The following is a 27,759-nucleotide window of genomic DNA, read 5'->3' on the forward strand; positions in this document are numbered from 1 at the left end:
GCACATTGCAGTTGCTCACCGACCTGTCTTAGCAGCAAAGTTGATCTTCGCCAGCATCAAAAGGATGTCGTCCTCACTCTCCCGCACTGTGAAATGTTGACATAATGAACTTGACACCAGGACCATAACACACATGACACATACTAGGTTGAAATGTTATTCACATACAAATAGTTTTACCTTTCAGGACCTTTGCAGCCACTTCCTTGACGTTCTTGGGGTTCCATCCACTTGGCCTTGTAGATCTTTGCAAACTTGCCGGTAGCGATGACCTCTGTCAGGCTGATGTCTTCTGGAGGGACGTACCAGGGTTCTCCTCGAAAGTCCATACTGCCGTAGATGTAGATGTCGTCGTCCTTGGTGTATGTCGTGTTCTATAGCAGATAAAGGAGTTTCGCTAAAGTAAAGTTAGTTTGCCAAAGGTCTCTCATGTGGATATTGTATTGTGTATTGATTTTGTAATGCATTTTCATTTCCGCACAAACAAGACAGCAAGACTCTGAAGACACAGCTAAAAATGTAGAAGGTTTTATATCTCACATCATATGCCCATCTGCTGGCGCGATTCCTTTGTTTGACAGCTGTGGTAATCCAACTGGGGTCTCTACATGTGGTCTCTCCCTGTACTTCCGGTCCCGTCGAAGGAGACCGGCGAGAAAGCCAAGTTTGAATAGGACCAGTCCCACGATGACGAGAATCACTATGAGCAGGAGTAATACCCTGGATGAAAGCAAAGAAAACAAGAGTGAGTGAGTGAGTTAAAATTTACCGTCACATCGGCGATATTTCCAGCCATATCGTGACTAAAAGAAGTTTCAAAATTGACCAGAAATACATGTAAATCATAAAAACCCGTCAAGAAGGACACTAAAACCAACTAGACTGTCACAGTGTCAAGAATTAATACTAGCATCTCTCTCTAAATTGGATTTCAAATTAGAGAGTCTTGAGTAAAACGCTCTTGGTTGGCACATGATGCTGACGTTTTAGTTGTCTTAAACAGTTTTATAAGAGTACACCTACCACGTCACTCACTATACTCAGCCACTGCTCCCCTGAAAGTCCATCAGATTCTAAGCAACAGAGAACAGAGGCTGATGTGTCCACTTCTGATTTGATGAGGAAGCATTTGCCACAAACATATTCTAGTAAATTAAATTTAAACAGGTATTACGTTAGGGTCCTGTGGTTTGATCACTTTTTTTTTCATAATCAGCCAATGTTTATCCGGCAACCTTTATACTCCAGAGTCAAACATATGGATTGAATGTGAAAGTGTGTGATGGAGTTAGCTGGGATTTAACGCTGTTTTGAAACAAGTATTCCAAACATATGTCAACTTAATGTGGGAGATCTACCAAAAATGATGCGGGTCTCAAATGTTTACGAGTTCCTACAGATCACGAGCAGGGTGCTGACCTCCTTCAATGTCTCCTCCTATATTGGTCATTGGTACTGAATGTCCAGTACGTCATTGTACTCGACAACCCATGCTGCCTAGAGGCGCGATAGGATTAACAGTCATAGGACATAGCCCTCCGGTTGCCCATTCACCCCTGGCAGAACACCGGCATTTGCCTAAGGTAACATCACGTGTGTTACATGTGGTCTGCATGGGGCAGAACTGAAGTCTCAGAAATTCTAAGACGTGAAGCTGACAAACTGGTCATCCATCCAAAACCTATTTTAAATATTTAGCACGAAGATCAGCTGAATCTATAGAGGACTCAGAAGAAGCGTCATCTGTCACAGATTTTTACAATTATACTATTTCAAATATATTTCCGACAACTCACACTTATAAGCACAGGCTAGCAATTCTTGATTTTTTAAATGTTACACTTATCTTCTAATGGCATACTGATCTTCCAGTGTTATACTTGTCTTCATTTTCACTTAGTTTGCCGACTAACTTAAACAGCCAACACTGATACAGCTAATACACAACAAGCAGTCATCGGTCGTCACAATCAACGCCAGAATTGGCATATGAATAATAACAAAATTCATCCGCACTTTTAATAGCTATTGAACTGGATGTCATACTAAACTTTTCTCACCAAAGTTTAAATCAGATACTGACAACGAAAACAGATAACTGCTTCTGTGTTGATGAACGTTCAGTGACAATATACAACTCGTTGAGGAATATTAATGCTTTAAAGAGTGTTTTACAAAGGCGCCAGATAGACATTTGCAGAAACTCAACGGATAATGTAAACAATGAAAATGTGCGTGAATGAGTACGGCGTTCTTAGCAATATTCCAGCAATATCACGGCGGGGACACCATGAATGGGCTTCCCACATCGTACCCATGTGAGGGAATCAAACCCGTGTCTTCGGCGTGACCAGCGAACGCTTTAACCACTAGGCTACCCTGACGCCCCACGAAAACTGTGGTCCGGTCACTATAAACCTGAAGGCCTCCAAACACGGCTGTTGTTGTCCTGCTTGATTGGCATTTTAGAAGATGCTATTTGATGAACATACAGAATTTTCTTGATTTCATCTTCCCCTTTATTCTTTGATACAATGTTTCGGGACATGTGTCCGGCCCCATCGACAGTTAACTGTTTACTAGTCTCACTTTGATGATGGGGGCGGAACAAGCCGCGGAACGTTGTATCAAGAATAAAAATTCTTTAAGTTGTTACCTGTTGTGACGGTCACCGGAACAGCCCTGCTCTTGAACTCCCCATACTGGGAAATAACCACAATTTTGTAGGCTGTGTCTGGCTGGAAGGCCGACCAGAGTAATGGGTGGTCGCTGTCTTGTGCAGTAGGGTCATCTCGGTCCGTCCATTAACTTCGTAGTTAATCCACATCTCTGTCCGGTTGTAGCAGCTGAGGCGTTTCCACGTCAGGGTCACTAGGTTGGTTTCCTTCCTCGTAACAGCCACATTTAGAGGGGCTAGCGCTGATACAAAACAAATAAGATCCCACTTGAGCATGACACTGACACTGGAACCATTCATTTGAATACATCTGCTTCATATTCCTTAAAACAACAACAATAGGAAACCCTGCCCACAAGTTTAAAACCGGGTCCACTGTACGAGCCCGTCTATTTCGTAAGTAGTTGTTAGGAGTAAGCGTATCCAGCCACATGGCTGTTATTCGACACAATACCCGTGAAGGTCCAGGTTTGAAATATTGATCTTTAGAAACCCATGCTTGTCGTAGAGGCGACTAACAGGATCGGAGGTCGGGCTCCGCTGGGATCTTGGTTGATTACATGTCATCGGTTCTCAATTGCACAGTCCATGCTCATGCTGTTGATCACTGGATTGTCTGGTTCATACTCGATTATTTACAGACCGCCGCCATATAGCTGGAATATTGCGCAGAGTGTGGCGTAAAACTAAACTCACTCACTCACTCACTATTTACATTCGCCAGTTATCCCTGCTCCACAGGCTAGTGTTCCATTCAGTGTGTCTGGTTGATCCACCTATAACGAAGAAAGCACAAATTCAAGCAAAACGTTAATTGCATAGATTAACACTGTCAAAAGAACCAAAACAGCAGTATCCCACCATCACGTTTTTGTGTATGTACTTATTCAATTGAAATTGTATGAAATCTACCCATTGTAAACATCGTAGTTCCTGGAAAATGTTAATCTCTTTCTATGTCAAATACTAAGCTCTATATCATAAACCTTTCGTTTATATACTGGACAAAAATAGCGTTATATGTACATTTTAAACTTATGAATAATGACATATTTATTCATTGACACACTGACACAATATCAATCATAAAAATACCAATATCCCTAACTTATTTTGTCCAGTATATTATAACCACACTCACAGTGAAACTCTTTGTTGTATGGAGTCCCGCCATGTTCACGAAGTTCATTTCCATTGTCACCGTCTTCCCTTCCAACATTGGGTGCTTCAACCAGCAGTTACTGATGGGCAGGAACTGCGTCTTGTTGAAGCAGACTGGATTAACTGTGGTGCAGTAACACGTTGTAAATCCATTACAGGACTGCGGAGAAAGATGAAAGGATATAGCAGGTGAAAATGAACGATAACAACTGTTAAACGATTCACACGGTGTACTTACATTTATGGTCCTGAGGGGCAATGTTTCATTAACAATCACCAGGTTGCTGCCTATCTTCTTGACGATAAGTTCCACACGTTTCATACCACTCTGCATGTCCCGAACGTTTACTTCAACACTGGAATCAGAGAAGTTACACATAAGTCTTGGTTTTTTTTTCTTATTTTTAGGGTAAACCTTATATTTTCAAAATACATCCAAGGTACGTCCAAGTTCGCCCAGCATGTGAAGTAGATGTGGTGAGGTAAATGTATGAAGAAATGAGTGAGTGAGTGAGTGGAGTGAGCTGGGATTTTAAAGGCACATCGGCAGTATGAAGAAATAAAAAAACAAAACAATCATTGTTTCAGCTACACCGACCTTTCCAAGAAATATACTAGGCACATAAAAAACTGTGGATACAAAATTTAAAATCTAAATTTATCAAACATGTGTAGACATAAAGGATTTAAACTCAGAGATTAGTGACATGTATCCAACATGCATGCATGTGCCACGTTCCGTGGCGTCAGTGGGATTCGATCCTTGAGACGTGCAATACGTTGTTGCACGTGCATTCCGGGAAAGAGAAACAGAGCAAATGAATGCCACACAATACTGTCACTTTGGAAATCTCAACCCCTGTCCTTGCGATCGTTCAAAAATTAAACTGGCTATTGAAACGCATAACATGCCTAGCTATAGGCTCACGTCTGCAATGCAAACGTCATGAGGCCATTGGGATAGTCCGTGGGGAATGTCTCAACGACAAGTAGCTGCACATTTCCACTGACACGGAACACCATTTCTGCACTGGTGATACCCCTTCACCTCGAGGCGCAATGAGCCGGAATGCCGTCGGAATGAAAATTCCTGTAGATTCCTGGAAATTCGAACTGCATTCGAAAACTTCTTACTCCATTCCGAATGCACTCCAACTATTCGTGTCAATTCTGTAACATGCCCGGATGTTTTGAACATGTTCAAAACTTTCGGAGGTACACTCGAAGTTGAAAAATATCAGAACAGCATTTGAAGTGCGTTCTAACTGCATTCTAAGAATTCTTACTGCATTCTAACTGCATTCTAAGTATTCTGAACGTATTCGAGGGAGAATCGAAAAAGCAAGCCACTTCAAATCCTGCAAGAATGTCCCGAATAAGCCTCGAATGTACTTCGATTGCTGGTGGAATTTAGGTGGAATACTCCTCAAACGTATTGGAATATTTCGATTGCACTTGAATGTACATCGAATGGCACCTCACATACAGTCAGAACATCTCGAATGCTCTTCAAATGAGCCCTGGAGTCATCAAAACACCGCCGAATCCCTGAAAACGTCACTGAAACTTCAGACATCATTCACACCTTCAAGCTGCGAAAGTTGTCTCAGCCTCCTGGCACCACGTTGTGCTGCTCATCTTCCTCATCCACCATGCCATTGTGGAGATTAGGATAACGAGTCCTCATCAAGTTGTGCAGGCAGACACAGCATTCAATGATTTCCTTCACAACGGAAGGCCTTTGGCAGCATGGTGGTGAGGAGGATTTGCCAACTGTGGGCCATGATTCCAAATGCATTTTCCACTACCCGTCGGCCCCGACTGATCCTGTAGTTGTTGATTCTCTCGTCTCTCTGGAGAGTCATATGACCATACTGTTTCATCAAGAAGGCTCTTAATCCAAAGGCATCATCTCCCAGAATAAAGCATGGCATATGCTAGTCATCTTGTGGTAAGAACGGATCAGGAAATCCTATGCTCCCGTCTTCAAGACAATTCGCACTTGTTGGAGATTTGAGCATCAGACATACTTCCGTAAGCACCAACGTCCGCCCACAAGGGCCATTTGGACCACAGAAAAGAAGCCCTTGTAGTTGGGAGTTGAGCAGTGAGTTGGGAGTTGGGCAGTGACTGATGAATAGTCCAGATTCAACCGGTTTTTATACCCCATCGTGGAACATTCCGGCAGCATTCTTGATGCATACCAGACATTCGTGTTACATTCTAAGTGCATTTGAAGGACATTTGAATTATTCGAGCTGCATTCTGTTTTAATTCTTTAACATTCGACCCATATTCGGGGGCCATTCCAAGAAGGTTCTGAATGCATTCTATGTAAATTCGTGCAGCATTCGAGGTACGTTCCAACTGAAATTCAAGCTTCGAGTGCTATTCACGCAGCAATCGAACCGGACTCGTACGGCAGTCGAATTGCGTTCTAAGTATTCCAACAGCATTCTTACAAAGCTTGAAAAAAAATGTTTATTTAGACATTCTCTCCCGAATGCGGTTCGAATTTTGGAAATATTTGTTTTCTGGCTGATTCTCCTTGATTCCTGTCAATTCGAAATAAGTGTGTAGGACCCTTGAGACGCTACCAGAACACAAATGACGTCATCGATCAGCCACGTTCTGGACGTTCACGTGTAACAACGCCAAGACAGGACATATGGATAAGGGTGACCCATCTTCGCCACAGGTTTCAGACTGCAGTGATGACTGCCCAAACCATCCCAGGACTTCGCCGTATCCATCCAAACACAGTTCGAAAACGTATACGTCATCACGGGATCAGACAACGGCGTCCCGCCATACGGCCTAACCTGACACAACGTCATCGACAAGCTCGCCGAATGTGGTGCGGAAATCATGTCCACAGACCCTTGTTTTGGTGGAGAAATGTTGTTTTTACAGATGAGTCCAGGTTTAACATTTCCCATAGTAATGGACGTCAACGTGCCTATAGACGCGTGGGAGAACGGTATGAACAGGCCTGTGTCTTGGAGAGGAATGGCATTGGTGGTGGTTCCGTGATGATTTGGGGTGGAATAACAGCACGCCAAAGAACTCCTTTGGTGATTGTTCAGGGCAACTTAACTGGTGTGGGCTACAGGGATCAGATTCTTCGACCTGTGGCAATTCCTTTTCTGCAACGTCATGGCCCAGGGTTAACATTCCAACAGGACAATGCCCGCCCTCATACGGCAACGTTGACTTACTGCTTTGGCTTGCAAATTCACCGGATCTCTCCTCGATAGAGCATGTTTGGGACGAGATGGATCGACGTCTACGCCGTCTTCCTCATCCGCCAGATAACGTCCTTGACCTTGCAACAGAACTTGAGAGAATCTGGCGTGACATCCCACAAGCCTTCCTTGCCCGTTTGATCGGCTCTATGCGTCGTCGATGCACTGCTGTTCTCAGTACTGATATTGGACATACCCGTTATTGAGCTTGTGACATGGTCGTGTGACCCCTGTCCCCCTTGTGGACTCGTGACTTCATTGTGATTGACTTTTCAATTGAAATTCTCCCGACTTGTTATGGTCTCATGATCCCTCCATTAAAGTTTACCTTTGACATTGTTATCGTACTTATCAACTGGGATAATATTTTGACAATGCACAGTTGGTGTAAGAAGACTGTAATAATCTTTTCATTCGAATGACAATAAAGCTGAATTAAAACATATGTACGATAAAGGGTATTTTATATTTGCAACATCACTGGCAAAATGCCTAAAAGTATGGAGCGTCCCAGTCTGAATTTTTTATCTCCTAATTAGGACTTAGCTATCTCCTAAATTAGGTGATACTCTCCTAATTAGGTAACACATTCAGACTGTGGCACTAGGACGCTTCCCGTACGATCACTTTGTTACTTCTATCCAACAAGTGGCTTCAATTCCGAGATCATCATCTGCTTGAGAAGAAGAGATTTTCAGATTCCACATCTCAGCAGGATGACAGAAACACAACAAATATACAAGTGTGAGCAACGTACCATGCTGGTGAACCAACAATGTTCAAACACTACAGGATATGTATACAACTAGTGAACCAACAATGTTCAAACACTACAGGATATGTATACAACTAGTGAACCAACAATGTTCAAATACTACAGGATACGTATACAACTAGTGAACCAACAATGTTCAAATACTACAGGATATGTATACAACTAGTGAACCAACAATGTTCAAATACTACAGGATATGTATACAACTAGTGAACCAACAATGTTCAAACACTACAGGATATGTATACAACTAGTGAACCAAAAATGTTCAAATACTACAGGATATGTATACAACTAGTGAACCAACAATGTTCAAATACTACAGGATATATATACAACTAGTGAACCAACAATGTTCAAATACTACAGGATATGTATACAACTAGTGAACCAACAATGTTCAAATACTACAGGATATGTATACAACTAGTGAACCAACAATGTTCAAATACTACAGGATATGTATACAACTAGTGAACCAACAATGTTCAAATACTACAGGATATGTATACAACTAGTGAACCAACAATGTTCAAATACTACAGGATATGTTTACAACTAGTGAACCAATAATGTTCAATTACTACAGGATATGTATACAAGTAGTGAACCAACAATGTTCAAATACTACAGGATATGTATACAACTACTCACGTTGAACTGAAGGGGACGTTGTTCGTTTGGACGTTTCTCTTGAACACAGGCTCTTCGACTTCAGGCGGTGTATCATCAAAATGGACCCTCGTCGAATCTACCCGGCTGTTACCTAGGACGTCGGTAGCTCTCACCCAAACTGTCACCGTGTCGCTCTTCGTCAGTGGACCTAGGTGTGAACCTATCAATCACAAACGAATATTCATTATTTCAGAACAAACATTGCATTCACGTGATATAGATGAATGCATTTCCTGAGACTTCACATATAGTATTTACCCCAAATATATGTAAACATATAATGAAGTATAGCTTGTCCTACAGATATCAAATAGATGTGTCAAGATACCAATAATATTATGTCGAGTTCTTTTCTTGCAATAATATTAATGTGAGAAAGTATCCTGAATATATCACCAGCTGCATGATATTGAATAGGTTACCTGGAGGTATGGTATATGTTTCACTGAGTCCAACATCAGTCCAGCCTGTGGCTGGTTCCGGCTGATTCACACCGGCATTGCTGTCCTTCGCATAAGCTATCTCAAACTCTGACAACACCTCTCTTGTTTTGTATTGCGTCAACTGTCCTGTTTCCTTCGTGGTCATCCTGTCCGGACTCTCTGGGGATGTTCTTCAAGAAGTTCTCGAGCTGTGGGGGGTATTCGAGGACTTGGTTCAACCACTTGCCCTGCTCGTGCATCAGGTTGACAAAGTGGTTGGTCCACGTGACCTTGATTTCCCTAGATGGATCATCTTGCCAGTTGTACCCGCCATTAGGATCCGCCGAAGATATGTATAGACGGTTGTCTGCCCCTGTATCTATAGTAACACTGGAAACGGGGTCGTATATGGCGATTCTCCTGACAAAGACAGAATTATTGGCCTTGTCCGAGGCCTCCAGGATGAAGGAGTACACTCCAGGAGCAGTTGGTGTGTAGATGGCTTGGAAGGAGTTGGAGGGAGATGACGACTGATTGACTTCAATAGGTCCATATATGGGGTTCAAGGGTTCATACTCCTTCAGAACCTGGTTCCCATCCACCTGTAGTTTGAATACTTCCCAGGCGTAGCGGTACATGCCAGAAAAAACATCATTCCAGTTGGACCAGCGGAGATTGATTGGACTCTGAAAATGTAATGTATAACACATGTACCTGTGTCCACAAGATAACTTAAGCTATATTTAACAGTGTTATATTAATTTGCGATTACACTGTTTAGTAAGGGTTCAGTTCCATACGGGATTCGAACCCACACCCTCAGAGTTGGACCAGCGGAGATTGATTGGATTCTGAAAATATATGTGTAACAATGTACCTGTTCCAAGCTGATATCAATAGGATATTGCTTTGGGTTTATATTAAATATGCACTTAAAATTCCATTTAGAATATTGTTATGCTGTCCCGACATTTAGTGAAGACCAGAGACAAGTATTTTAAAATTATTTATAAGCATTATCACAATTTACTGTTGAGACACGTCATGGTTCCTTGTAGTGAGTGAGTGAGTTTAGTTTTACGCCGCACTCAGCAATGTTCCAGTTATATGGCGGTCTATAAATAATCGAGTCTGGACCGGACAATCCAGTGAATCAACAGCATGAGCATCGATCAGCGCAAATGCATGGTTCCTTGTAAGACACAATACGCAGCTTTGAGTAAAAATAGGTGTTGAATGTGTGCTCAAGATTCATGGAACAAAACTACGTATTCATTTTGACGCTAAATACAACGACTTTTATTGACCTTGTAATATCAGCAAAAAGGTCATTCAATCGTACTTAGAGTACATAACATAATCTTTTAGTTGAAGACATAGGGATATAATAAGATGACAGCGTATCATTCAAACCTGTACATCTTGAGGAAATACTACATATACAATGTTGACATAATGTTTCATGACAATGACAGTGTGATGCCAAAACTGTTTCTATTCTTTACAAAAGATGACCATGCTGCCTTTTTCACATGTCGTGATGTTTACCTTTGTCACATCTTGCGTCATTGAAAACGGTTCATCTGAACAGGAAGACCCTTGACCCAGGCAGCTATGGGTTGGTTTCTTGAAGTCAAAACGGAACTGCATAGACTGATCTACCATATGTCCAGTGTAGTTCTGGTTTCCTCTGTCTATCAGGCCAGAAGAAGTTACTTCCTGGAGTGCCCGGTAACCCCCGCTCCAGGCCTTGAATGTTAGAATAAGTCTGAAGCAGAGAAGAAAAGATGCGTATGTACCTCTTGCTTTTCCTGGCCGTACCACTTTTTATCTCAATATGTTCTAACAAAAGTTTTAAGATATGCATAACTCAGTACATTTACCATGACAATATTCTTTTCAATGAAAGTATTTCTCACGATTTCTCTTATTAATTCTGCTGATCAAAGTGATATACCAGTCTTTATATACAAATGGAAACCATGAACAAATGTTTTCCAGACGTAGTTGTAGTTTACAACCAGCACCAGCACAACTATAAAACCAAAGCTGTGCACACAAGTACTGGGAGGAACGGCACATGTGTACTTAAATGAACCACTCATGAGCGCACGTAGGCTCGAATGAACCATGAGTTTGTGCAGTCTTCTTTTAATCACTTCATTTGGACAGAATCTTCGTTCTGCAGACATGGCACAAACAAGGGAATGACATATCTCTTTGTGAATAATGATATATTAAACTGGCACAGCGCATGCAGACTTAAAGAGTAGAAATAATTCATAGTCACAAACAATCACAGGGCATTCTCAAGAATATTCCATTTTCTCTCAAATTAATGAATACTGAGATTTGTTTCTAGATATAAATTTCTCAATGTCATATACATCTTTTAATATCACTTTGTATGTGGTCAAACTTGGTTTCACACCGTCATGACAAAGATGTGGCGCCTGGCTAATATGATCATGTGTTTGAGCTTGTGGTCACTATTGGCACAGAATGTTATGTCTTGAGTTGACAGTTCGATTGTTCTGTGTAGGACACTTTTAACAAAATTGGTGAATTCTTTAGAGAATAAAAAATGGTTGTACAGTTTATTGTACAATTCTATTCGCAACCACACTCTAAGAGTGAAGAACCAAGTCGCAAGCATACAGTATCGTCGATTTTGCACACCGAGGCTGCCAGAAGAAGTCGTAAAATCAGTATATCACAAGGAAAGTGTATTTTCCAACATAACCCTTTTTACAAAAGAGGAAATGATCTTACTTATCTCCGTTTTCCAGGGATCTGTCGTAGTTTGGTTTGGTTATGTCACAGTAGTAGGTGTCGGAGGTGGGGTTGAGGTCAGATACAGTCGGTGTGCAGGGCAGAGTTGTGTCAATACTGACAATCGGAGTTGACCCTAGAAGAAAAATGTAAGATACGGTTGATTGAATGCATGAGAAAATGTATCAAAATCTAAAAATAGGCCGGATATATAAACGCGTTTCGAATGACATGAACTCATTGTTCTGATCATGAAGATGTTTTCATTTCTGATTAGTTTATTGATCTTCCTAAGACATAATCATGATAATTTGTGATGATTCCGGAAGTAGAACCGATAGTAAAGAGCCATCCTCGTTATGTCTTTAGAATCAACACATTCAATCTCTCTGACTTACACCTTATTATGGTTTATGAATAATTTCTTGATATGTAGAATAGCATCCGATTTTACTCGTACTCTATCATTATCAATTCAATGAGGTAAATATTCCCACCCGTCAAAGGCAGCTTCTCGTGGTGAATGTCAACTTCGGCTTTAGCAATACCGATGCCATAGCTCTTGATGAAGGCGGGCTGAGCGTGATTATCCGTCATGTAATGTGCAGACGCGGTGACGTTCACCCAGTTGAATCTCTCCCTGTTTGTCCACACGGAGTCAGAAACATTGGACATGGTGGAGTCTGCGTACAAGGAATACTTCTCCATGGTTGGCATCCCGGTGCCCCGCTGCCAGAACGACAGTCTGGCGCCGATCTCGTAAATCTCTGGCCTCTGATTTGATTCCACTGTAACCAAAATTACCATAGACATTCAGCCGCTTGTTACCTTATGCATCACGAACCGTCCTCAGTGTGAAATTTGGGATCTATCCACTTTGACTTTATTTACAAAGTTCACGCACATTCCTGGTTCACTGTGTTGAATTATCCATCATAAGGGATAAATATTTCAATATCAAAACAGTAAAGGACCTTTTTAATAAAGTTAATTATCGTTTAATCATTGATTCTTTAAAAGAGATAGGTTTGTTAACTGAATTTTGATATATGTTTTGTAAATAGATACAGTTTTATAATTGGTAGTTCACATTATCAACTTCGATTGTTAGTGGCTGTATCCTCAAAGGGGGTTGAAGTAGCGTAAAATTATTGTCCTCCTGAGAGGGTACGTAAGTCCCAAAAACTTTCAAAGTGAAATTTTCTCGTACCAAGTTTTTAAACGTAGTATTTTTGTTCTTTTAAATTAAGGCTAAAGTACCCTACAATCGCCAGCGGCTGAAAGGATGGTGTAAATCCAGCTAGGCTCCATGCAGGTAGCAAAAGTAATGTCCCCGTGGTTCCTAGTTTGGTGATCTACCTTAAGTGGTTGGCGATCTATAGCCCGTGTTTTATATTGTATTGTCTTCTTTAATTGGAATGTTTTAGCTTTGTTCGCTAGTTTTATATTATATCTGTGATTATCTAGTATTTTTACTGTTTTACTGTCCATCCTCGACAGGTTTTAATCCTCAAAATATTTTCACTTTTAATTGTATAAATTGTTTTCGTCACGACATGACTGAGATATTGCCGATGTAACGTTAAATATTAACTCACTCACTCACTCACTCACTCACTCACTCACTCACGCACATTCCTTACCTCATTTAATCGATGTGTTATTACATATTCCATTTTTATCACAGGTAACCATAGTGAAAGGACAGGTGTACACAGGGAACTTTTTCATGGGCATTTATTTTGTGGTTGAGAAGAATATGCCGCTGGTTATTAATTGACTTTGTAATTGACATGAGCTTATAGTGTAAACATAATGGACCAGTACATTTTCTACAATAGTCACTCGGACTAGGTGACGGAGACGTGAAGTTTGAAGAACAGTCACAGTTGACACTGGAACCTGGTGTACAGCTACCGGGGAAACAGGGCCTCTGGTAGTTACATACCACTGAAAAACAAACCAAAAACTAAAGATAGATCAAGCGAAACCATATCCTTCTCAACTCTAGTGATTTCTTCTGTGTATGTAAGAATTCAATCCACCACTTGGACAAACTGTACTTTTACTATTTTATCATTGTACCATTTTACTATTAGACTATTACTGTTAAGCCTTGTAAGGATGTAAAGGTAAGGCATTCACAATACATACACGTGTTACACCTTGATCCTATAGCGCCATCATTACACCGACAGGTGTTGGGTAGCACACAGGTACCCCTGTTCTGACAGGTAGGGTTGCAGATTGCTGGAAATATGACATCAGACAAATCAAATTATCCCCACAAGTCCTTTCTCACAACTGTAACGTATCATCACATTGTACAAACTGTTGAATCTCTCGACTAAAATACAAAGCGAAGGAACTCGATACTTCTTTTATGAACACTACATGCTTAGCACTGTAATTTCAGATTATAATTCGGTTAATATAGCCTCACAGGTTCCAGCTGATAAATACGTTATGCGGTCACTATGTGAAGGGACCAGTCTTACCTCGGTCACAGTTCTGGTAGGATGAGAATGTCCAGCCAGGACAGCAGAAAGATACAGTCCGATAATCCGGCTCCCAGTACCACTTGTAGTAGCAGCAGCTGTACAGTGGAATCAGAGGGAACAGCTTATGATGACGATGATTATGGACGACGTACAAAATTATATCCACTGCAATTGTTCAATTTTGTGATTGCTATACACATAGTAAGTCTAATTGAATTGTAAATCTTGTAAAATGAATAGTTCTACACGTTAATGACACACACTGTGTAGTGACATATTGAAACAGGCGACATAGTCTCCGCCAATATACAATATATAGTAGGTGAGCGAAATGCAGTTGAACTTCGTATTCAAAAATATGGACCAACTTAGCGGCTTGCATGGACACACGTGTTTGTGTGTGTGTGTGTGTGTTTGTGTGTGTGTGTGTGTGTGTGTGTGTGTGTGTGTGTGCGTGCGTGCGCGCGCGCATGCTTGTGTGTCTCTGTGTATGTCTTTGTGTGTGTGAGTGTGTGTATATGCATGTGTGCAGATGAGTGTGTATGTGTCAGTCTTACGAGTTCGGGAAATACTGGTATGATTCAATTAGACCATTGATATACCACTACGCACAATTTAACTGAACTGTCGTCGCATCCCTTTAATATCGAGCCCCCAAATGGGTGACAACGTTAGTCAGTATGACACTGCAACTGAATGAACCACCAATCTTCAGCTCTCCGAGCGTGTGCTCAAGGCATGGGGCCAAGTATTAGGACCAAAAATATAGAAACGAGCAGAATATAATCACCCTATAACTAATCATGTGAATTGTTACAACATGCACTGGTTCCACATACCCCATCCACGTCCGATATGCACATCGTCTCACGCGTCTGTAGCTGCAGATTGTCCGAAAACAAACGTTCCTAAAAATAGACACATTCAATAAAGCCTTTGTTAACAGCACTGCTTTATAAGGTTACAATCAAAGTACATGTATACACCAAATATGTCGTTAAGAAATTAACAATTGAATCACAAACTTTGAGGTATATATGTGAGAGTGATAGGATTTTAAATAGTATGACCGACTGTGTTTGAAAATAAGATTGGCCAAGCGTCTTTAAGTGTTCCAACATGGATCACCAGCAGTGATGTTCTGGCGGGGAAGCTGGTAGAAAACAGGATTATGGTAGTTCAGTTTTGACGTGTACTGTTTCAACGATGCAACGGGACACGAGGGAGTATGACTGCATACATTTGGCGTTTATCTTCCGAATAGTCGAAGGTGTGACGCCAGATCTTTAGGAAGTGCTTCGAAATTACGGGATATGCTCTGTAAGCCATACACCGTTTACCATAAGGCAAAGTTTTACTCACATTTTGCTGTTAATTGTGTATATTAAAGGATGTATGTATATACGTTTTTCTGATGAGTTAAATATTGTTTGTTTATGGTTGGGCTTATGAATTGTAATTGAGTTTGTATATGCTCATAATGGACCCGCTAGTATGAGAGGGATGTTATCAAATAAATGTGGAGGATAAAATCATATAATTGCATTTTCGAGATAAATGTTTTATTAATATTATTTCCATCACGTCTCGTTAATTTCAGCCTTGTTGGTGGTCAGACGGAAGTAGTGTGGCATTGTTGTATACGTGCGCAGTGACGCAGTCATAAAATCAGAAGTATTTTCAATCCAAATTCATTGCGTCCAATTTTGTTAATTGTCCAATACAATTAAAAATATTCCACGTAATTATGGTAGAATATTAGAATAGACATCATACATAACAATTATGATAATTTGTTGCATAAGTCAAAATGCGCAATGTTTTTATTCACTTCTTTATTTTACTTCCCTTCACTAATCCGCTAGGTGCCCTGATGATCTGTACGCGTTACTAATACACTTAGACAGTTAACCAGTATAGCCTTCGCCTTCACTGGTAACGTTGGTGCATGGACATTATGTCAAGTGTTATGTTCTGAAAATACCGTGATTCCGTGATACACCATGGAAATCCATAATTGGTAGATTGCAACAATGAATCACCAGGTGATCTCTCACCTTCTTTATCAATGAATTAGCAATGCAAATTGAAAATAATTGCAGAAATGGTATTCAGTTACATCCAGATGTGAGGTGAGGTGAGGTGAAATTGGGTTTAACGTTGTACTTTAGGATATTTCGCTCATATGACGACTTGCATGCGTGTGTATGTGTATGTGCGGCTGCTTGTACTAGCCCAGACTGGTTTTATAGTGCTAGCCCACTGAGAAAACGTATGCCGCAGTGAAGCATGAATACCCCACTCAGACACATTATACTGACTCCGTGCCGACCAGTCCTTGTTGTACCCATTAATGCCGAGCGCCAGGCAGGGACCAACAAGTACCATATTTTAACGTCTTTGTTATGACGCGGTCGGGGATCGAACCCGCGACCTTCCACTCTCCGGGCGGACGCTCTAACCACTACACCACGGAGGCGGTCCTACATCCAGATGTGTTCCAACTTTTTCTTTCATTGTTTGTAGATGGCATTGCTCTTATTTCTAGTACAATTGTTCGTCTCCAGAAGCAAAATCAATGAATTATAAAAGTTATTGCGAACAATCTGAATGTGAATATGACGAAATGGTATTATAAAGGCAATCAGATTGAATCAACAACCTCATATATATACCTAGGTGTATATTTTACTAATCATCTTTCCTGGTCAACCCATGCAAAGTATGCACAAAAGGTGTTGATAGGTATACTGAAAAATTGTAATATACTTGGAGATTTAAAGTTAGCATCATTTTTCAGAATATTTGATGTTAAAATTAGTCAGATTCTATTATACGGTGCTGAAATTTGGGGATCTCAATATTTTGACCAAATAGAAAGAGTTCATTTACTTGCATGCAAGAAGTTTCTTGGGGTAAAGATGAGCACAACTATTGTAATGATTTATGGTGAGTGTGGTAGGTTTCCTCTTGGTATAAATTCACAAGTTAAAGTAATCAAATATTGGCTAAGACTTTTAAGTATGTAAAATGATGATTTTATATTAATGATAGAAATGGACACACAAATTGTGTAACGAATGTTTTATTTACATGTGGTATGAGCAGTATGTTGTGTTTCCCTCAACGTTTATTGGTTTATTTACGCAAAAATTGAAAGATATATACCAACAAAACTGGCTTGAAAAACTTTCCCCTTCTACGAAATGTGATTACTGTTCATCTTTTAAACCATGCATTAATTCTGAGCATTATCTATCATGTGTCACGATTAAAAAATAGAGAGTAAGTTTAGCACGTTTTCGCTGCTCATCACATGACCTGTGGATTGAAAAAAGTTGATTTATGAAGATAAAAGGGAAGATAGGTTATGTAAATCATGTAATATTAATATCTTAGAAAATGAATATAAGTTTATGCTCGTATGTCCATTATATGATAAACTACGTAGAAAGTACCTTTAAGAATTTTATTATGTCCATCCATCTATAGATAAATTTTATTCCTTAATAAACTGCTACCACCATGAATCACCAGATGGCCGTTCGAAGTGAGGCAGTAGAATCCATTGTTTAGAGTCTGGGTCCAATAGGCCAATTAGTTAACAAAGATGGATTAAGGTATAGTTTGTAACAAGACACAGGTAACACTGTTCTGTGCATTTTTAGCACTCACTGTTCACTTAAATATTAGCTCACGCAGTATTTGCAACACTCTGTTATGTACAGCACGGAAGTATAATCTACTGGACTATGTATTTACCTACATGCAAACTGGTAATTTTCCGTCAAAGACATTTTGGCGCAGAAAGTTATAAGTTGTATCTTCTCTTATGAAGAAGCTCAATGGAAATTGAGACTCCCCGTTAGAGAGGATATGTCCAGATATGCTGTAATCCATCAAACACTGAGTCTACATAGACTTTACACTCTAATGTATCTGTACCCAGAATATAAAGACCATATACAACTTGCTGTACTAGTCGGTTCTAAAGCCAAATTCTCAAAAGAATGTATGCTTTGTAATAAGTACTGCTATGACCACGATGCCCACATCATTTTGCACTGTGAATCTGTAATGAGCCAAAGAAATAACTTTTATATGACGCTACTTGACCTACTGGACGTAGAATTATATGTATTAATTGAAATGCTTGATGATGAAGATGCCCTTGTACTGTTTTGTGGTGCAAAACTTCACATCCCTGGCCTTCATGAAACAGCATGGCAAACCATCATACTACATTTTTAAAACTATATCTATTCTTTAAAGGACTCCTTGATGTATACTTTCTGAACTATCATCGTTGTAAATAACCGTGCTTTGTACATATCATATGTACATATATGTAACGTACTGATGCTTGTTTATGTAATCGTCGAATATATTTTTGGAGGAAATAAAGTCATTCATTCATTCATTCATAGGCCATGACCAATTAGTTAACAAAGATGGATTAAGGTATAGTCTGTAACAAGACACAGGTAACACTTGGTAAGACATTTTATAGTATAAATATTTATATACAGATTGATTGTAACCGAAGTCGGTGCAGGTGATATTCGTAGCACTAAACATACAGTCAGACAATTTACAGTCCGACAAAATTCATGTGATAATATTACGTCTAGACTTAACTCTGGATTTCAAACCATATAACACTAATTCTGACCAATTTTAGTATTAGCAATGTATCTAAAGTTAACCTGAGCGTTCGTAATTTGTGATTCAGAGGAGCTATTTATGTCCAAATATATTTCAGACACAGAAGAAGCTGTACCAGGATAAGTACATATTCAAGGGTACTTTCCAAATTCAATTGTTCATCACATATGTTAAATACATAAATATATATACATATATATATACATACTACTTATAAATTCCAATCTCTATAATGGATGACACTGTTCAGTGAAGTAAACATCAAAAATGGTTTACATAATACTGACTTGCATTGTCTTTATGTAGTATGTGAAAAGTAAAATTGTAAAAACACAGGGGTGAGCTTGGCGGTGATTACGTCCAAGGCCTCTGATCTCGAACAAAGGCCAGTCTATGTTTTTACATGCACAAGGTTGATGCACATCTCCGTGACGTTTCTGGAGTTTGTTGAATGGTAGAGCAAATAATACGAACTAACCTGTATCACTCGAGGATTTCCATAATTTTTTCAAGAATGTAAATGAGTCAATTATTAACGAAGTTATAGAGCCAGATATTGACTTAGATCACCATGACTATGATGACGAAATATCTCTAGCTGAAATTAATGCAGCTTTACAAAAACTCAAGAGAAACAAAGCCCCTGGATTACATTTTATTCAAAATGAACACTTGACTTTAACCTAGTCAATTCTAATGAATTTTTATAAAGAATATTTAAATGCAGTACTAGAAAGCGGAGTATTGCCTGAATCATGGTTGAATGGTATCATTCGGCCTGTTCATAAGAAAGGCTGTAATCGTATGGATCCTGCTTCTTATCGACCGATATCTATTTTAAGTTGTTTTGGTAAATTCTTCACCAGCATTATAAACGACAGGCTCACCAAATTTTGTGACAAAAAACGAGATGGTTTGAGAAAGGGCTTTTCCACAACGGATAATGTTTTCATCATTCAGAATCTTATTCATAAAATGAAAGAGACTAATAATAATTATTTTGCGCTTTTGTAGACTTCTCGAAAGCTTTTGATAAAATATGGAGAGCTGGCCTTTGGTATAAATTAAAACATATTGGTGTGAGGGGAAAACTACTAATTTTGATTCAAAATATATAACGACATCAAATCATGCATATGTGTAATGGTCCATTACGATATATCCCCTTTCTTCTCATATTTGTCTGGTGTCAGGCAAGGGGAAAATTTGTCCCCTCTACTTTTTTCAATATTCCTGAATGATTTAGAGTTATATTTAGAAAACGAATCGTGTAGTGGAATACAACATCATTTTAACACTGAAAACATAGCGCTTTATCTCAAACTGCTTGTACTTCTATATGCTGATGACACAGTCCTCCTTGCAGACACACATGATGATTTACAAAATGCTCTTAATAACTTTGCTACGTATTGTACAACATGGAAACTTAAAGTCAATACTGATAAACCTAAGATAGTGATATTTAGTTCTGGACCTGCGGCTAATTACAAAAAAACACTTTTATCTCAATGATCAGACAATAGCGTTTACCGATACATAGAAATATTTAGGATTATTATTCCATAGAAATTGACGTCTGAACTTTGCCATTAAACACGTTGCAGAGCAAGAAATATAAAGTTACCGTTATATACCATACTCTCTGCATTTGATACATTGGTTTAACCAGTCTTACTGTATGGATGTGAAATATTGGGATTCGAAAATTGCGATGTCATTGAACGTGTTCATCTTAAATTCCTTAAATTAGCTACTGGTCTTAGATATATCACCCCGAACTTTATGGTTTATGGAGAACTTGGAAGACAACCTATTCAGCTTCAAATCTCTAAACAATTAATCACTTATTGGTGCAAATTGAAATTTTCCCATCCAAACAACAAAATAGCAGCTTTCATCTTACATTATATCATGGATGATATTACTTGGCTAAATCATGTGAAACATATATTTTGTAAATGCGGCTTAACGGATGTATTTGTAAACCCCTTTCATTATACTCAATCCTGAAAGACCAGTTTTTACAATCGTGGACCAGTGAAATAAATAATTTATCAAAAGGACAATATTATAAGATTTTTAAAAACTCTCCTTCACTCGACAATTACTTACTGCCATCAGAAAATATATGGAAACCTATTCTATATTTTAAACATCTAACCCTAAATTGCCAATAGAAAGTGGGAGATGGACGAATCTCGCAAGAAATGAAAGATATCCTTTGTAACTTGCATTTAACTGGGGATGAATTCCATTACATCTTCAGGTGTTCATATTTTAGCCAATAACGTATCACTCATCTAGAAAATAGCTCTTGTTCCTTCCCTAATCGCTCCACTTATAACAAAATTGATGTCAAGTACTAAAATTTCAACAATCAAACACCTATCTAAATTTATCAAATGTATATGTTCTAGTTTTCAGTAATCATTGCGTATATTCCCTGTCACCTTCTTGCATACTTTGTAAATTCTACATTCCATTTTATGTTCTCATGTACCACCGGAGGTGGTTCCATTTTGAGTAATATCCTTTGTAACTCGCATTTAACTGGGGATGAATTCCATTACATTTTCAGATGTTCCTATTTTAGCCAACAACGTATCACTCATCTAGAAAATAGCTCTTGTTCCTTCCCTAATCTCTCTCCACTTATAACAAAATTCAGTAATCATTGCGTATATTCCTGTCACCTTCTTGCATACTTTTGTTGTAAATTCTAGCATTTTTATGTTCTCATGTACCACCGGAGGTGGTCCCATTTTGAGTAATAAACTCTGTGTGAAGAAGTTCTATTCTCAAGGTATATCCCTATTCTCGCGGTAGTTCGATTCCTGTCCAAGATGGCGACCCCCATGTTTATTTACCGATGATTTTGTCTTTGATCTTCACGACGCTTCTTAATGTAATGACAACTTGACAGAAAGACAAGAGTTTACATATTATGGTTTTTGAGTTAGGAAACGACCTAGTAACTGATGACATTAGTTTTTCACTAAGTACCGCAAGAATAGGGTCCGACAGTATATGGATATGCATAATGTTTAGGGTAATATTACCATTCGTACCACATTTAGATTTAGAAAACAAGCTTCTGATCATGTCAGAGAATGAATAAGAAAAGCATGTTCAAGAGAAAATTCACTCAAAAATTGGTACAAATTATTTCATTACGATTTGTCTCGATGTTTAATAAAAGCAAACATCGTTTTCCTAACGCTCTTATTGCTTGGATATGTCAATGTGTTTTTTTCAAAAACTATATAAATTAAAAAAAGCTATATTTAATCAGGATATCGTGAAAATACAATTAGGAAGCATGTGATAGCTGTGGTATGTCATCATAACAATATTTGATTTTAGACATTTGTTTCTGAGGCATATAATAACTAACAAAAAGACATAATGCTACAGTTGTCTTTGAAAACTGTTCACATGGAAACAGAATATAAAGCTACAGCTAGACAGTAGATGGTCTGTCGGGGAAAATATAGTGTCAATATAATATATATACACAATATAATTGTCAAGAAAATACATGTCCTATTTTGTCATAAACACATTCGACAAGGTCACAGTGGGCCAAGATTCGCTTGGAAAGGAGTACTTGGGAAACACGGTGTGAATTGACAACGGGCATTTGCTGCTAGAATTTTGCACAGAGCAGCAACTTTATTCATTACGAACGTTATCTTCCAGCAAAAAGACAACCTGGATGCATCCATGGTCCAAACATTGGCACCTCATCGATTACATTCTAGTGTGCCAGAGTGACCTCAAAGACGTCCTACACACAAGTCTGATGCCCAGCGCAGAATGTCACACTGACCGTCGTCTTCACTCAAGGCTTCACTTCAAACCAAAACCAAAGGGACTCCAAAGAAAAAAATCAAGCTCAGCAATCTCAAAACAGCTGAAGTGGAAGCTGTCTACAGGGCCAGCTATGGAAACATCTCCTGAAACACTGAGGAAACATCTGCAAACAACCATCCTGCAGACATCTGAAGAAGTCCTTTGGTTCACCCCAAAGAAGAACAAAGACTGGTTTGATGAAAACAACCAAGGATACCTGAAGTGCTAGCGAAGAAGAGATCGGTTCACCAGGCCCACCTAACACAACCATCTTGTCCGAGAAGAAATCTACCTTCCGTCTTGTGTGCAGTAACTTCCAGTGCAAGCCTCAAGAGATCCAGAATGAGTGGACCAACCTCGCAGAGAGAACTGAACTCTGCACAGACATTGGTGATTACAGAGCTTTCAACACTTCCAACTCTCTTCAGCACTAACCAAGTCATCCAGGACTCAGCAATTCTCCTCATTCCTCAACATCCAATAAAAACTGAACTGGATGAGCTACCCACCATCGAAGAGACCACCATGCTACTAAACAGCTGAAGAGTGGCAAGGCAGCTAGAATTGATTGGAATCTACTAGAACCATGGGGAAACATCACTACTCAAGAAGCTCCATTGTCTGTTGCTGGGAGCAGAGTAAACTATCACCAGATAATCCGTGATACAGTCATCTTCACCTTGTACAAATACAAAAGCGAAAAGTCAGACGGCACCAACTACCGGGGAATAACACTGCTCTCTATCGTGGGAAAAATCCTTGCACGGGTGCTCCTGAACACCATAGCTGGAGACCACTTCCCAGAGAGCCAGTGTGGCTTCAGAGCCAAAAGGGGTACTGCAGATATGGTGTTCGTCTTCAGGCTGCACCAAGCGAAATGCCAGGAGCAGAGGACTGCATATAGCGTTCGTTGACCTGACCAAGGCGTTCGACACTGTGAACAGACAAGGCCTGTGGAAAATCATGGAATGTCTCGGCTGTCACCCAATTTTCCTCACCATGGTCATCCAGCTGTGGTCATCCTGGCACCGCCCCTTCGCCACCTTCTTCAGCATGATCCTAAAGCAGGCCACATAGGACCTTGACGATGAAGACGGTGTCTATATCCACTATTTCGTCAATGGTAGTCTTTTCACTTTCAGGCAATTACAGGCCCACACAAAGACCCTGGAGCAACTGATCCTCGACCACCTATTTGCCGATGATGATGCCCTCGTTGCTGACACACAAATAACCTTGCAGCATTTGACATCCTGCTTTGCAGGGTATGCCCAGCCCTTTAGGCTTGAGGTCAACCTGAACAAGACGGAAGTCCTCCACCAGTCTGCACCACGAGAGTGTACAGAGCCGTTGTTCTCACCACACTACTCTATGGCTCTGAGTCGTGGGTCTTTTATCGCCAGCATCTGCGACCTCTCAAGCGCTTCCGTCAGCGCTGTCTCCGCACCATCCTCAACATCCACTGGGGTGACTCTGTCACCAATGTCGAAGGCCTGGAGCATCGCCGGGCGTCGATCCTTGTTGCAAATATGTCATTGGTTTCCCCATTATCTCCCATAGTGTCAAATTGTATTGAACTTGCATATTAAACGAACGATGCTGTTCTAAACTTACAATCCCCGCTAAACATTAGTCAGTTAAAGTATTTCGTTGTAAATGACCGTTTGTCGATGAAGGTGTAGCAGGGCAACGTGATAGCGTGGTTCTGTCTTTGCATTATTATTATATTTTACAGATTAAAGATGAAAATGCAGCAGAGAGGGTTCGGATGATCCTGGCAGTCAGGCTGGTAAGGCTCATCATCAGCTCAGGGCCCTTGCAGCCCAGACAGCGAATGGGACTTCTCCCAGGAAACGCAGCCTAGTCGAACCCATCAAGAACTTTCTGGAGAATATGAAGGCTCCCCAACATTGCAGCCTTCTGCATTACCCAGAGTGTCAGAAGGGCTGTACTCCCAGTGGTGAACCCGGGCACTCTCCTGATCTGTGCCAAGAGATCAGGGGGTACCAAACCAAGGGCACCGAGAACAATGGGGAGCCTGACGACAGTGTACTTGGGATGCAATCGAGACATTTCAAAGGCGAGGTCCGCATACTTACTATGCATTTCCTGAATCTTGCCAATCACATTGGTGTCAAAAGGGACAGAAAATTCAATGATATACATAAATTCATTTGCTTTATCAAAGTGGTTTGTTGGCAGGAATTCTTCTGAGGCTATATATGGGCCTATTCCACAAAAGTTTAAAACCATCATTTTCCATGACGCCCTGGACATGGACGGACCTCGGAATCAAAGCCACAGGCATGGCGAAGACGATAGTAAAAGCAACGAGCCATGTCAGCCTGTCGTTTAAGATATGCTGTTTGTGCCAAGGAAGGACATCCACTAACAAGGTGTTGGACAGTTTCTGTAAATTCATTACACAGTTGGCATTTCATGTTAATATTTTCTGTCAGAATCACATTTGTGCGATTACGAGTGGGAAGTGACTGGTCCTGAGCAGCAAAAAAGAAGCCCTCAGTTTCAGATTTGAGACCAGGCGACTTCATCCAGGCGAAGGAGTCGGTTGGATTGCTATTCTGTTGTACACACTGCATGTACACATGATGCAGTGGTTTCTCAGAAAGCTTCTCAACAAATGCCCGAATCTTGGCAGACTTGGTGAATGACTTCACCTGGTTTACTCCCACCGCTGTACCGTCCAGCAGTACATCGCCATCAACAAAATTAACATCAAATTTAAGATTTTGTCCAACAACCTTGGCACACCTAAGATAGCTGTGGAATTCCTTGCTTTCATCATGAGTCTTGACATGCATCACCAGAGAATCATCCGATAAATTCATATGTGCAAAAGTACACAATAAATTTCTATCATGAAAAGCCTCCACATTAATCAAATTCCGACCTCCAGAATTGATTGGCATATATAAACGATTGAGAGAGGAACGAGGGTGGTGGGCTCTGTTATCAGACATGATCCTTCTGGTCAGGCGCTCAAGACTCTGGATATCTTGCTTTGTCCAATCAAGTACTCCAAAGGAATAGGAAAGGACTGGCACAGCAAAAGTATTGGTGGCGTTGACCTTGTTTCGAGCATTTAACTCTGCACTCCAGATTTTCTTTAAACGAGATTTATACTCGGCCCGAAGTTTTTCTTGATTCTGGACATTCTGGAGCTTGTGTCGAACTTGCATCCAAAGATAGGTGTAGGCCTGATGTTCCACAAGATGCTCAATAACTCCTCCCCCCTGTAACTTGACTGATCCACCATTAACTACCTTGCCACGTTTCAGATTACATTTGTCGAATCCAAATGTCATGCCAATGCCATGAGAAAAGGACTCGACAAGGAGAACCGGTTCTTTCAAATTGGTATCTCCTTTGGCAAGGAGCTCGATGTCCATCTTCATGTAAAGGAGATGAGAAAGTGGTGTTGGGGTCTGTGCTGATGAGGTCCGGGATGGAAACCCTCCTATCTATTGAGCAGAAAGCCCAAAATATTTAGAGACAAACAAAAAAGCAAAGGACTGAAGGAGCCCCACTGGAACATCCCCCTTCTGATTGGAATAGATTCCGAAGTCTGCACCTGCCCTTGCAAGCACATCACAAGTTGAGTCGACCAGCAACTCATTAAAGACTTGAGTAAATCGAGTTCCGGGAGGTCAATACAACGAAGATACTTCAGAATCCATTCATGAGGGACAGACTCGTATGCTTTCTTGTAGTCAATCCAGCACATGGAGAGGTTGTTATTATTATAGGATATTTAGATAGCGCACATATCCATAAACGTTGTTTATACTTCAAAGGTGCCAACATTAAGGTTTGGGGACAAAACAGCATCACTCACTTCTAAACATTATTAGCCAAGACTGATTTTTGGGACATTTTGTACTTTTACTTTTCCTTGGATGTGTTAAGTTATTATGGCAAACTTAAGATGGCTGACCAGATATGGCTAAACATGCTCCAACAGACTTATTTCAAACATGTCTTTGTGCCAATGCTCTAAGATTGTGTTAAAGGCCCACGAACTTTATGCCCAATATAATGCCAAAATGACAAAAATCTAAGAACAACGTAGTTTCTGGTGAGAAATTTTGAAATTTAGAATTTTGAACCTTTGACCTTAAAGATGCTTAACCACATGTATTCAGAAACTCATGTAACCTTTCTTGGAAATCAATATCTAGTTGCACGAGGACAAGAAATAATTCTTGTGTTACAATTAAAATTCATGGTAACCATGGAATCCGAATCCCATTGTCCTAATATGTGTTGGTCTGAAATTCACTTTTGCTGAAAGTAGGTGTCTCATGATACCAATGGTGTTATTCTAGTGGTGCACTCAGCGCACATGTAAGCACATACTGATTACCTGGCGCAGTGTTTTATTCAAATCACCAAGATAATCAATGATGATCCTCGCTGAATGTCTTTCCAAGAGGCTGCCAACTCAGCCAATGCAACTGAATGTCATACACGTTTGGTGCTCCCTAATTATCGGCATTTGCACCAAAGTTCAGAACATTCAGACTCCTAAGTTACGTGAAAGCAAATCACCAGCATAATGTGACTTTATTATATATTTCGTTAGTATACGAGGGTCGGCAACGCTGTTATGCAACGTTAAAATATTACATAATATGTCTCAATTCCATTATTTCATAAATTACTGCGCTTTTCCCAATAACAATTTGCTTTCATTTCGCTTTATAGCACATACATTCGTTAATTCGACACAAGTAGACATAAAAAAAGCATTTCCGTGAATTCATATGGCACATAGCTATGCTGCAGTTATTGTTTGCGGTAATTGTCATTGCGACAGTATCAAGTGTCCAAGGTAGAAGTCACTTACCCAGACCATTGGACGCTGAACTCGACAAGGATCCCCAGAAGTACTACCAAGAGGAGAAAGTGTATCTTCATTCTACACTAGCTGCCCCCAACACCTCTGATACGTCTGACTCCAATCCTGTTCTGTCACCAGGATGTCTCATAC

The 27,759-nt window shown here is 40.0% G+C and overlaps 1 protein-coding gene across 1 annotated transcript; it reads right to left on the reverse strand.

Annotated features, from left to right (window-relative positions):
* Positions 1–27,759, reverse strand: LOC124268903. The gene is given in 20 exon segments (XM_046703922.1): positions 1–86; positions 181–374; positions 541–720; positions 1,036–1,073; positions 2,657–2,756; positions 2,759–2,919; positions 3,417–3,453; positions 3,819–3,998; positions 4,077–4,194; positions 8,513–8,693; positions 8,956–9,061; positions 9,063–9,641; positions 10,504–10,723; positions 11,728–11,863; positions 12,225–12,515; positions 13,555–13,677; positions 13,882–13,977; positions 14,226–14,323; positions 15,068–15,136; positions 27,616–27,759. Coding segments are annotated over 20 exon segments (2,991 nt in total). The 5' UTR covers positions 27,687–27,759; the 3' UTR covers positions 1–73.

This window comes from Haliotis rubra, unplaced genomic scaffold, assembly GCF_003918875.1.
Source record: "Haliotis rubra isolate DU_JTF1 unplaced genomic scaffold, ASM391887v1 Scf1400, whole genome shotgun sequence".
In the NCBI taxonomy this organism is placed as follows: Eukaryota; Metazoa; Mollusca; class Gastropoda; order Lepetellida; family Haliotidae; genus Haliotis; species Haliotis rubra.